We start from the raw sequence: 12,630 nt of genomic DNA, 5'->3' as shown, positions 1-12,630 counted from the left end.
AAGCAGCCCCTCCCGACCTCTCACTGACATCTAGCTGTCCATTGGCAGTCTGTCCGGCGGCTGATTGCCGCATGCAGAATGACAATGGGCCCTTCTCAGCATGTGGGGGCCCCTCCTCCCGCAGTCTGCTTTCATCCAGGGGCTCGGGCCACCATCACCAGGGGCCAAACTGGGCACTGGAGGGGGGAAGGGGTTGGGTGTGGGGGTGGAGTTATCCTTTTTAAATAGCTTGTGTTGACTGCGTTAACAGGTGATTATTAAATTGATGTGTCCTGAGTTTTGCCTAGTTCTAGGTTTGACTTAGAGTAGTGCAGTGGGATAATGCTCCTCCTGCAAAGCACAAGGTGTAACAGGCAGAGCAAATAATTGTAGTTTCATTTAGCTTGCTCTGTGGGTTACTGCTGTTGTGGCTGTCCCTTTTGTTACTTGCTGTTGTTTTTCACCAATCTTTCATTATACTAATGTTGCTAAAACTAGGGTTCATTAGGATGCTAATAAATACTCATTAGTAAAACAAAACAAAAAAACTAAGTTGTGTTTTCAATCCAGAGATTGTATTTCTCCAGACCAGACACACTTAACATATAATGACCTCTTTGAACAGGGCCTTGTTCTGCGCGGCAGCATATGTTACGGGATATTGCAGCACGTGATGGATTATGTGGAAAATGTGACAAACCCATATTTATGCTAAAAACGATTTAGCTACAAATGGAGTGCTTTACATTTTATTATTTCATGTTTACAGATGACTACATGGCTAACACATAATGGATATATGGGAATCTCAGAAATATAGATAGATTTGAGAAATCGGACCATGATTATAGACCGTCTTATTTAAATTGAAGGTATGTGAATAAGGAAAATTGATTCATTACATACAGTATTTTCACGGGTAGATTGTACAAAATTAAGTTAACATAATCGGTCCTCTTTTATGTCGAATGAGTGGTTTTGTTAGAATGGATATAGGCAGGAAAGGTGGAAACTTGTGATATTGCGAGCAATCTAGAATCTTTATGGGGGTTTTTGGTGTAACATAAACTTTTTGAATTTGAAATGTGCATAAGGTCATCATCTCGTTGATTTATGTTTTATTATTTATTTCAGCCCTGATGATGTCCCTTGAGGACGAAACGCGTCGGCTGATTAGATTTGTTGAAAAAGCTGATCAAAAGTGCTTGAATAAATCTGAGAGGAAGATATGTTGAAATGAACTGTGATCTTTACAAAAAAAGAAGTGGATTTGTTGAAATGAACTGTGGTCTGGTGTAATAAAGAAGAAGAACTTTATTTGGAAACTTAATCTTCCGCCTATGGACTGGTCATTGGAAGGATTCCAGATATTGGTTTAATTGATGATTGGAGATTGTTTGGCGCTCCTCTTGTTTGTAATTTTTTGTTTTATTGTTTAGTGGCCTTAGGGCGGTTGACCACCAGGAGTGAGCTCCGGAATTTAAATATACAGTTTAGAAATAATATTTAATAATGAACTTGTGCGCCATAGTGCTAAGCCCTCACCGCTAAAAGTTTCACATTTTGTAAAGATCGTGAACGACATCATTTCCTTCAAACTGTTGCCCCTATTATGCTATATTTTTCTGGGTACCTGTGTACCCTCTATCTATTGATTAGCATTCAGGCTAGCATAACTACCTAGCACCCCATGTACTTCTATAACATGTAGGATATGGAAACATAGACCCTGATGTGAAGGTTTAGAACATTTGTTTGTTTCTTATCTAGGTATTGGAAGAATATGGTGGGACTATAGGTCTTAGTTACTGGGTTCTCAATCATTGAGACTAATTTTAATGAAATAAATGCCTACGTTGTATTACCACTTTACATGAGGGCTCCACTGGGTTGCTTGATATGTATTACCATTGTATGAAGTATCCCAGGGTTTATTTGAACCAGGGACTTTATATGGATTCATTTACTTTACGTGATACCAGTTTTGCGAAAGTCATACGAGGCCAAGTGCATTGATGTGCTAGCAAGCACACTTCCTTTCACGTGGATTGATATCCAGCTCGAGGCCTATGGGTCTTTCGAGAATGGCCTCGTATCCTGACTCGCATACACTGAACACGGGTACGTTTTTGCTGGCACTGAGTGCAAGGTTATTTGGTATTCGAATGAGTGTCAAGGCTAGTGGTGTTATGCTCGTGGCTGGGGGTGAAGGGCAGGCAGCATATTTCAATTTGGGCACGCACGGCTCCGATGTCAATTACTCTGTCTCCTGGAGTCCTGCCGAGTGCTAGCACCCTGGCGTTAAGCCAGTTTCAGTGTGTCAGCAGAGAGTGCATTTCAGTGCAGTGATGCTGAACACCACACTAAAATCCATTAGCCTCACCCCTGAAGCGTGACACTTGGCAGGAATGTCAGATGTTGGTAACACCTTGTCTGTCCACTGGGCATCCCTGGTGTAAGCAACAGTGCGTGTTTCTTTGCAACGTGGCTATCAGTATCGTTGGACTGTGCACGTCACTACACATGTGTTGCTTTGTTTGAGGTGCTATGCTGACGTGACATTCACCTGTTTTGTTTGACATTATGCTGAATTGTGCATGTAGTTACTTCTTTACATTGTTCTCTCTGTGTACTAATACGGCCCATGGCCCGATGCTACTGAAACCATTGACAATGAAAAATATATTTGCCAGCTAACCCGTTAACACAACATATTTTGTGAAAGCCGCAACAGGGCTTTGTACTCTTTGCAATGTTGGTGTGGTTAACGGTCGTTTAATTAGTATGAATTCAGGTAAAATATTGTAAATGTTCCTAAATGCCCTTAATTTACATTTGTTTCTTGTTCAATTTCTTTTCCTTCCTGTTTACAGCATATCGGTTTAAAAATGTACTAATACTATGGGACCAGGAACTTTGTAAAGACATTGAGATTTTTGGACACTTATTTGTTGTTGATATTTAGCTACCCCAAGTGTTTGTGAATAGGTATTTTCATTTTTTTCTTCCTTTATTCGATGGTGAAGGCACTATTACTCCCTTTACTAGCAAGGAATGTGTTGTAACCCATTTTGGATGATGGATTGTTTTTAATGTATGACTCTGTTACCTTACTGTTTCTGAGCACGAGGAACATTAGAGGTGTACCGTGGTCAAAGAGTGTTTTAATTGCATGACAATGATGAGGTATCTGTTCTGATCATGTAGAAACTTTTTAGGTGCTCTAGGTATAAGAACATAGACTTGATGTTGGTCTTTTACTTTGCACTTCACTAAACCTGCTTACATTTTTAACAACTAGTGGATGAATTAGGGCATGTCTAATGTGTCTGATTTTATCTTAGCATGGAACACATTTCCCAAACTTTAGTGCGATGTGATCATTCTTCAAATGCACTACTCTAGCCAGTAGAATCACATTGGTAAGACATTGCTTGCCATTTCTTGGGATGTAGTATATGCTAAATTTTCATGCCAATATATTTAGTGTACTTTGAGGACTTTTTGACTTGTTTTACTATGGGCTGGCTTGTGACCTTTGTCACACTTGGTGGTGCTAAGACTGGTAATTTTCTTTTCTCCATTCTCATCTCCTTTTTTGTACCTTTTCTCTCTCTTTTTGTTACTTGTATTTTGTTTCTGTTCTCCTCTGTTTCTTTCCTCTTCTCATCATATACTGCTTTTTTAGAAATCTTCCTTGCGACTTATTCTCTCACTGTGACTAAGTGAAATTTCAGATCAATGCTGGCATGGGCCTTTTGAATAATTTATTTCTTCCAATTGGTCTATACACAAGAAGTTAGTCAAAATGAGGGAATCTCTATGTGCAAAATATATATTTGTTTATTGTATTTAAGATGTTGTTTTTTAAATGTTGTTTTTATACATGTTGATAGTCTTGTCATTCGGTGATGTTAATATTATAAATTGGTTTTTGCCTCCATTATCTTCTCATTTTGTGTCTGATACAGTACTTAATTTGAACTGGTGCTTTCCGTTGCTCAGCACCGGCAGTTAATTGTTAACACCGGTGCTTATGACAGTCTGCACCATGGTGGCACTGACTGACTGATTCAGAGATGAGCATAACAACAGATGTTTATTAATTCAAGATACATTAAAAATGACTATTACCAGCTCTCAGGCTATACTTATAGCATTGAGGGCCTAGAATAGTCTGAATATTCACACTTTTAGCAGTGTGATGATTCATAGTTGTTTTGGTCCTGTCACGGGCAGTGCTGGCTGGAGCAATGTGTGGCGTAAGCTGCAATGGCCTGTTTGTCTGGACCCCTGCACTTTTTTTTTTACAAATTAAGCACTGGTCTGATATATGTTTTTTCTACATGGTGATTGTATTTACGATCACTAGACCAATGTATTTTTGCTATCACATTGATACGTACAGTTTTTGTTTTAAAGATGTTATGTGTTCTTTATGGTCCAAATGCATTGTCTTATTCACATGGATGCTGAAAGTGGTCTTCATCTTCAGTGCTGAAGGGAACGAAAACCAATGCAACATGACGAGCTCAGCTCATCATAAGCACAGCTCCACTGTGCCTCATGACGAGCTGAGCTCGTCATGAGCTTGGAAGGGGTTAATGTTTGCTCATGTATGTTATAGTTAACCGATGTATGCATTTGTTTTATTGACCTGTCTGCAGCCCTTAAGAAGCCAATGTCTCGGGTGAAACTCATGGGCTGCGTGTGTTTGTCTATTGCTGAGAAGAAAGATAAAGAAAGAAAATAAATTGCAAGAATGAATCGACTTCTTGCATATTTCAGCCCAAAAAGGTGTTGTGGATATGACTCTATTTTACAATTGCCTCTCATCTTTTGAGTCTTAAAATATCTAGCATATGACCATCTGGTATCTGATCACTTGGGGCGAGTAATTTTCATCCAATTCTGTATGGGTGATTACTTTAGGTGGTGCAGTGACTGAGTTCCCTAGCTTACTATAATTTTTCAGGTTACTCAAATCTAATAGAGCTCTGTTTCTTTTTCATCTGTTTCTTTTTCAGTCAACAAGTGTAGGTTGTCCCTTATTAAAACCTGTACATAAAGTAGGATGAACTTGGACCTCACTGACCACTGCAAGATAACTATGATCTAGTGGATTGCTAAAGGCAGCCGGGTGGGTGGATTCTCCCTTTTTTTTCTCAACAGGACATGATGGGCTATCGTCATTTCTGTTAAACAGTTGATCCTTTGCTAGGCACATCAGTCTGTCCTAGCAAAGACATGAGAACTGGCAGTATATATTATACCTAGCGTCATCCAGAGAGGAGGGTCTGAACCATTATTAATGTAACTATGTCACTACAACTGTACTGTTGCTTCTTTATTTAATAATTTTGTTTCTTTATGGGAACCATTAATGGGATTTACAAATTGTAGGGACCCATCCTATGACACAACAGATGGATTAGTGTTCCCTCCTAATTGAAGGTCCTAGCCTCCTATCTTGTGCATGGGATTTGTAAATCAATGCCTATAGGAAATTGGATTACTGGCGAAGGGGGGTGAAACCATACTCAAGCAGAAGCTGCAATTCTGGTCAAGGTGAAACAGAAGCAAATCCCAAATTAACCTGTGGTTAACCCTCTGGTAGCGTGGTACAAAAGCCACCAGGCTTAACTTAGAGGAAATAAGTAAAGTATTTATTCAGTACTTAAAGCAGCAATAAAGTGAAACTACAACACAAAAAAATCCCACACCAATTTAGTAAAATTGTTAATATTAAACAGCAAAACAACAAAAATCCAATCATTAGAATCAGAGATATGAAATTTTGATGACTTGAAATAAAATAGTGAATAAAAGTAGAAACTGCCAACTGTGTTTATTTGGTTCCCCAGACCAGGACAAAGTCACAAGTTCAGGCCACCCACAATGGAGCGCTGGCCAGCTACAGGGACCCAGTTGAGTCCTTTGGAGAATACCTTATGCCTATGGTGCGCGGTTTGTGCAGCATTGCATTGCAAGGCTTTGCGTTATCCGGCTTCAACTCTGAGGGGCAGTGAGGCCTGCGATGTGAGGTCCTGCACTGGGTTGCCTTGCATTGCATTGGTTCAGATGAATCTGTACGGCATGACTTTGTGTTGAGTCGCATTGGTTCCGATGAAGCTGGCAGATGAGCGGTAAGGCTTATTGAGACTTCATTTTGCTCTGTGTCGATTCCATTGAGGCTGGCAGGTGTGTGGTGAGGTTCTGCAGGGCTATGCATTGCTCGTGTGGGTTTCAATGAAGCTTGTAGCTGTGGGGCGAGACTTTGTGGGGTTCTCCTCGCTTCAGGCCGGATTTAGCGAGAACCACAGATGGGCTGGCAAGGCACCTCTATCCCCACTTTCAAGGGTCCAGGACTGGAGGGGCACCACTTGAGGGGTTAGGATTCACAACAGGCTGAGTCCATGAGCAGAGTTCAAGAGAAGTGGAGCCTTTTCTGCCCCTGTGCTCTAATCAGGAGGCCTGCAAACTAGGCATTGGAGTCACTACGGTGTTCCTTGGTTCAAGGTGCTGGTCCAGGCCTTCTCACTCAGGCAACAGAGCAGCAGAGTAACAGTCCTACTTGCAGAATAGCAGTCCTTCTGAGTCTTCCGCCAGTCCAGAGGTGCACTTTAGAGTTGGGTCTGAGGGTCCGCTTTTTATACATGGTTCCTACTTTGAAGTAGGGGAAGCTTCTGGAGTCCTCTCGCTACAGAGGTTTCTGGAATTTCCTGCCTCCCTGCCCTGGCCCCAGCTTGTCTGTGGGCAGAAAAGACTACTATGAAACCCTTTGTGGTGTGCAAGTTTGGTATATGACATCTCTGCTCCCCTATCAAGTCAGAGATGGCCAAGCCTGTCATCACCTATTCCCCTTTGTCTCACTGTCTGGGAGTAACACACAAAGCACTGGCTACCCATCGAATCCCGAATCCAGTTCAAAACCCTCATCATGACACAAAACCGGATGCCCAGAACTTCTGCGCCCACTCCTTACACCGTATGTGCCACAGCGCAACCTACGCTCATTAGGTCAGCACCTATTGACTGTACCCCGTACAAAGCTTTGCCGTACTGGCGGTCGCTCCTTTAGGGTTTTGGGAGCCAAGCTCTGGAACGCCTTGCCACTGAACATTCGTTCTTTGGAAAACCTGGCTGCTTTCCGGAAAGCCATTAAGACCCATCTGTTCCCCTCTCCTTAGGACTCCTGTCTATCCTTATGGTACTTACAAAAGGAGGGTTTAAGCCTGCCAAAAGGTTTATTTTTCCAGGTCCAAATGGCAGTTTAAAACTGCACACACAGGCTGCACTGGCAGGCCTGCGGTATGTTTAAAGGGCACTTAGGTAAGTGGCACAACTAATGCTGCAGGCCAACTAGTATCATTTAATTCACAGGCCCTGGACATGGGAAGCACCAATTTACTAGAGACTTACAACTAAATGAAATATGTCAATTGGGTATCAGTCAATGCTACCATGTTTTAGGGAGAAAGCATAAGCACTTTAGCATTGGTTAGCTGTCTTAACTCCTAAGACTCCTAAGCGCAGCAAATACAAAGTGAGCTAAAACAGGAGGATTGAAGACAAAAATGTTAGTGGGAAAACCATGCCAACGATGCCAGGTCCAACAATGCCCAAAGGGGACACTTGAGGGAACAACAAATAAGACCACCCTACACATCTTGAAATACCATTCAATACCCTCCCTTGAACTATTTGGTAAAAGAGATCAACAATTATTATTACAGAAAATAGCCTGTCTCTGAAAATAAAAACATACAGCAAAAAAATGTCATTGTGATGGATTTTGTGTTGCTTTCTTTATGCAATAATTGCTAGCATACGTACCACTACTGGGAAATTCATTCTTGCAATGACATTCTTCAACACCTTTGACGGTCCTGCATTCTTCTTCTTCAGTACAGTCAAAGCATCCAGGTGAAATATAATTCGGATCTGCAGTAGAAAAAATATGATTTTTTTAAATGTCTATGGTAACTTTTCCTACAATCTGTGTAGATCATACTTTCATTGGTCAAAAATATTGTATAATTTCTAACCAACATTTTTCTGACTTCTGCAGACCTTGTTTAAAAAGTGATTTATTACCCTCATCCCCCCCCCACCCCAAAGAGCCTTCACCGGCCTTTCGAAACCACCATGATTTGATCTTATTATTCAAAAAAGCCTGATGGGAAGATTTATTTTAGCATGTTTTATATATATGAAACGATATCATGTGCATAGCGGTAAGGTTATCTGTCTTTGATAATAACAGTACCCTGCTTTAAATGAAATGGCAAACCTAACATCTATCATAAACAAAATGGAATCCACAAGGTGGAAGGCGGTTGTTACCACAATGGTGGGGAGCAACCAGTGTTGTTAAAATACCCCTCACACACCAACAGGCCCCTTGGTGTCATGCTTCATCATCGGGGTCTTCGCAAACCTCTACGGGATGCGGCGTGCTACGACTTCACGACTACGCAGGAGCACTTTTATTGTGAACTATGTGTTTGGTGTGTGTGGGTATACAATGTGAGTGGTGAGGTGAAAGTGAAAAAATTAAAAAATACCTGGCACGTGAGTACCGAAATTTTTTTTATTAAGTCTCCGGCTGGTATTGTTAAAAGAGTGCTAGAGTGGTTGTGGTCTACTGATTAGGGTAACCCAACCATGTTAGTGCGTCGACATGTTTCGGAGTTTAAAGAACTCCTTCTTCAGGACGAGGATATGCACTACTTATCCCCACCTTACTCACATGTGTGTAGATTTTAAAGTGTGCTCTACAAAAATAAGATAAGGTGAAAATGTACCTATCTATGTTTAATGTAAGGTCCGTTGCGCCCAATTGGCGATTAAAGACACCTGTAAACAGAAAAATCAAGTAAAAAACAGGGTAATACATGTTTTCTAGTCTCATACTGTGTAAATACACAGGAGGGTAACAAGGAACAAAAGTGAAGGTCCAGGAACCCTGAAAAAAGGAAAAAAACAGAAAAAACGAACAACACATAAACTGAGACACACATTCAAGCACAGTATCTGATAAGCCCTTTAAGGGTATAGTTTCTGACACAGATGTGTTGCTTACTTATGAAAAGAGGTTAAATGGCCTCATGAGCCACAGCGTGTTGGGGGGTCCGTTCTACCCGTTATGGCAACCTGTGAGGTATTCAAGGAAATGGATCAAAATGATGTAATCCCTCGATTTTGATGAAAGTTTACACACCATATCCATACATTCATACACACTCACGGTTACTCCCAGGGCTGTCTGGCTTCCTACCCCTCCACGCGGCTCCGACGAGTAAATTGTGAGGTGAGGAGCGGGCTTTTTATAGTCTAAGTAACTTCAATTAGCCGCTGATTGAAAGCGGAAAAAGCCCATAACTGGACCTGACCCTTAGTCTCCATGCCGCTTCTGCGCGCATCGGGAAGGGCGTTCCCGTGTAACCGCGCATGTGCGGTAGAGCAGTGAGGGACAGGCGCGCGTGCGCATCCTCTTAGTATGTGAATAACAGCATTGATGCAGTGTATTCCGCTTCGCGCATGCGCGAATGGACGCCGTGTCTGTCTCCGCTCTAAGTAAATGCCTCAGAGATCGAAAATGTATAATTTTTAACAAAATGCAGAAATGGTTTAGGACTCGACATCCTGCATAAATGCATAAACCGCCTGCAAATTCAAGGATCCAGGCAAAACCTCGATATGTTAAGGACATTGGGGGAGCTTTCACAATTACTGTCAAAATTACTTAAAGCCTGGAGCAGCGAAATGACAGTGTCAGCAAAATTAAGTTAAACTACAAAATACATAATACATAGTTACATTATTCTGAGGGTTATGATCTCAGAAGCCCTTTGAGGTATAGGTACAGTTATTACTGCAGACACGGTTTATACAGCACAAATGTTAGTCAGGATGTTCACCTAGGTAATGAGTTTTGGGAAAAAAAGGCTCATGCAGTTGGATATAGCGGTTATTTGGTTACTGAAGTAGGTGGCTATCAGTTACTTGGCGTACCTGGCAAAGTAGTGTGGGTTTTTTAGCGTAATTGGCTCCATGGAATGGAGTCGTTCAACCCCGTTACGTCTGAGCCCAGACGAAACACCCATCTTTGTTCTTTCTCAAATAAGCCTCTTTCTGATGGTAACTGCTCAATAACAGTCCAATGTATGTCATTTACACAATGCTGTGCTTCTAGAAAATGAGATGCCATTTTCGTTGTCTGTTTTTTGCACCTCACATTGCTCTTGTGTTCGTTAATTCTAGTTTTCACTGCACGTGTGGTCATTCCCACATACTCTTTACCACAAGGGCACGTAATGAGATACACCACATTGCGGCTGTTGCAATTCGTGACAGCACGTTGTTCCCACTTCTCGCCATTGCTGAATTCTAGAGTCAGGCTTTTCTCAGTCAAGTGGCAGTTGTTACAATTCCCACACGGGTAGTGCCCATGCAGTCCTTTCAGCCTTGTTTGCTGTATTACATTGGTTTGGGGTCTTGTGTGGACCAGAATATCCTTCAGGTTTCTTCCCCTCCTGTGGGCAAAGATGGGTTTTTCCAGATCCAGACTCACACTGGTCAGGATGCGCCAATGTTTATTTACCAGTTTAGATACCTGGTTTGACACAGGACTGTAGGTCGTGACACAGACTGGTCTGCCTGATTCCTCTTTTGGTGGGTTATCATCCAGAAGAGCTTCTCGGTTGTTGTTCCTGGCTCTTTTCATAGCCTGGGTAATGATCTTATCTGGGTATTTCCTTTGTTGTAGTTTTTTACTCAGATCCAGCGCTTGGATTTTATACTTCCCTACATCGCTGCAGTTGCGCCGTAGGCGAAGGAACTGCCCATATGGTAGGTTTTCTCTTAGGTGACGTGGATGAAAACTGTCGAACCTAAGGAGGCAGTTCCTTGCTGTTGGTTTGAAGTGTGTCTCCGTTTTCAAATGGCCAGCTTCGTGATAAATGTTGAGGTCTAGAAAGACCATGGACTCATTGGACATTTGATGAGTGAACTTCAGAAATTCATTTTGGCTGTTAATCCATTGCATGAAGTCCATGACCGATTGGTTATTACCTTCCCATATGACCAAGACGTCGTCAATATAACGTTTCCAGGACAGGATTTTACTCCTGAACGGGTTGTCCTGGTGAAGGATTTTGGTAGTCTCTAGATGGTGTACGTAGAGACCTGCCAAGCTAGGAGCAAATGTGCTTCCCATGCTGGTCCCATGGCGCTGCAAGTAGAGGGTGCCTTCATACTCGAAAAAGTTTTTGGTGAGGGCCATCGAGATGCATTCCATCACCACACCTCGTGGGGTATGGTAAAGCCACTGTTTGCTGTATAGAACTTCCTCAATGATGTTGAGGGTTTCATCGTGTGGGAGACTGGTGTATAAGCTCTCCACATCGAGGCTCAGTAAGATTTGAGAGGAAGGATTGAAAGGATGGTTTTTCAGTAATTGAAGTACGGCTTTTGTATCCTTGAGATACGTATCAGTGGCCTGTACCAATGGTCTCAGGAAAGCATCTGCAAACTTGGAGAGGGGTTCCAATATCGATGCAATGCCAGACACGATGGGGCGACCAGGGGGGTTCTCAAGATTTTTGTGAACCTTGGGTATCGTATAAAAATACGGTATTCGTGGGTTCTTTTGTGTTAAGAAAAGGGCCTCTTTTTTCGTAAGCCAGTCATGGCTTAGAGCTTCTTCAGTCATTGATCCTACTCTGATTCGTATGGACTCTGTGGGGTCCTCTTCCAGAACCTGATAGTTCCTTCTGTCTGCGAGGAGTCTCCTGCATTCTTGATCGTACGCCGTTGTTGTCTGAATCACAACGGCCCCGCCCTTGTCCGCGGGTTTTATGATAATTAATTTGTTTTGTGATAATTCCCTCACAGCTCCGTTCTCTACTCTACTCATGTTCTGAAAGACCCTAGAGTCTGTATCCATTTTGCCTAACTCTGACATAACGGCTTTCTCAAAAGCTAAAACTTCCACTGGGAGCTGGTTATCCTGTGGTGTAAAGGAAGATTTCGGTTTCAAACCCGTGTCGGATGTCTCGACTCTGGGTGCTTGATTGTGGAAGAAAGCCTTTAGCTTGATGGTCCTAATAAAATCCTTGACCTCTTTGTGTAAGAGAAAAATGTCTGGCTTGTTCGTGGGTACATAGCCTAGGCCTTTGTTCAATACTTTTTCCTGTATTTCAGTTAGTGGCCACGGGGATATGTTTATGACTAAGTTCCTCTCTTGCTGGTTGAGGCTTGACCCGCTGTCATACTCCTGGTGTGCATTCTGGGGTCTGATTCTGTCACCGGTTGCCAGGTGACATTGTTCCCTCTCTTGTTCCTGCCTCTGTTGGATCCTGGGCCCCACGATAAAAAAGGTTGTGGATTTTGTTGTGGTACGGTTGATTGGTCTTCCCCCCAACCGTGGCCACTAACTGAAATACAGGAAAAAGTATTGAACAAAGGCCTAGGCTATGTACCCACGAACAAGCCAGACATTTTTCTCTTACACAAAGAGGTCCAGGATTTTATTAGGACCATCAAGCTAAAGGCTTTCTTCCACAATCAAGCACCCAGAGTCGAGACATCCGACACGGGTTTGAAACCGAAATCTTCCTTTACACCACAGGATAACCAGCTCCCAGT

The 12,630-nt window shown here is 42.3% G+C and overlaps 1 protein-coding gene across 1 annotated transcript in view; it reads right to left on the bottom strand.

The window, feature by feature from the left end:
• The window catches only part of LOC144785111 (uromodulin-like), a 382,476-nt gene that overhangs the window by 106,764 nt on the left and 263,082 nt on the right, over nt 1-12,630 (bottom strand). The window contains exon 8 of the mRNA XM_078664207.1: nt 7,816-7,923. Coding sequence (XP_078520333.1) covers nt 7,816-7,923 — 108 coding nt within the window. The remainder of the gene's footprint in view (nt 1-7,815; nt 7,924-12,630) is intronic.

The sequence above is a fragment of the Lissotriton helveticus genome, chromosome 10, assembly GCF_964261635.1.
Source record: "Lissotriton helveticus chromosome 10, aLisHel1.1, whole genome shotgun sequence".
Taxonomy (NCBI): Eukaryota; Metazoa; Chordata; class Amphibia; order Caudata; family Salamandridae; genus Lissotriton; species Lissotriton helveticus.
This window is presented reverse-complemented; position numbering and strand designations above follow the sequence as displayed.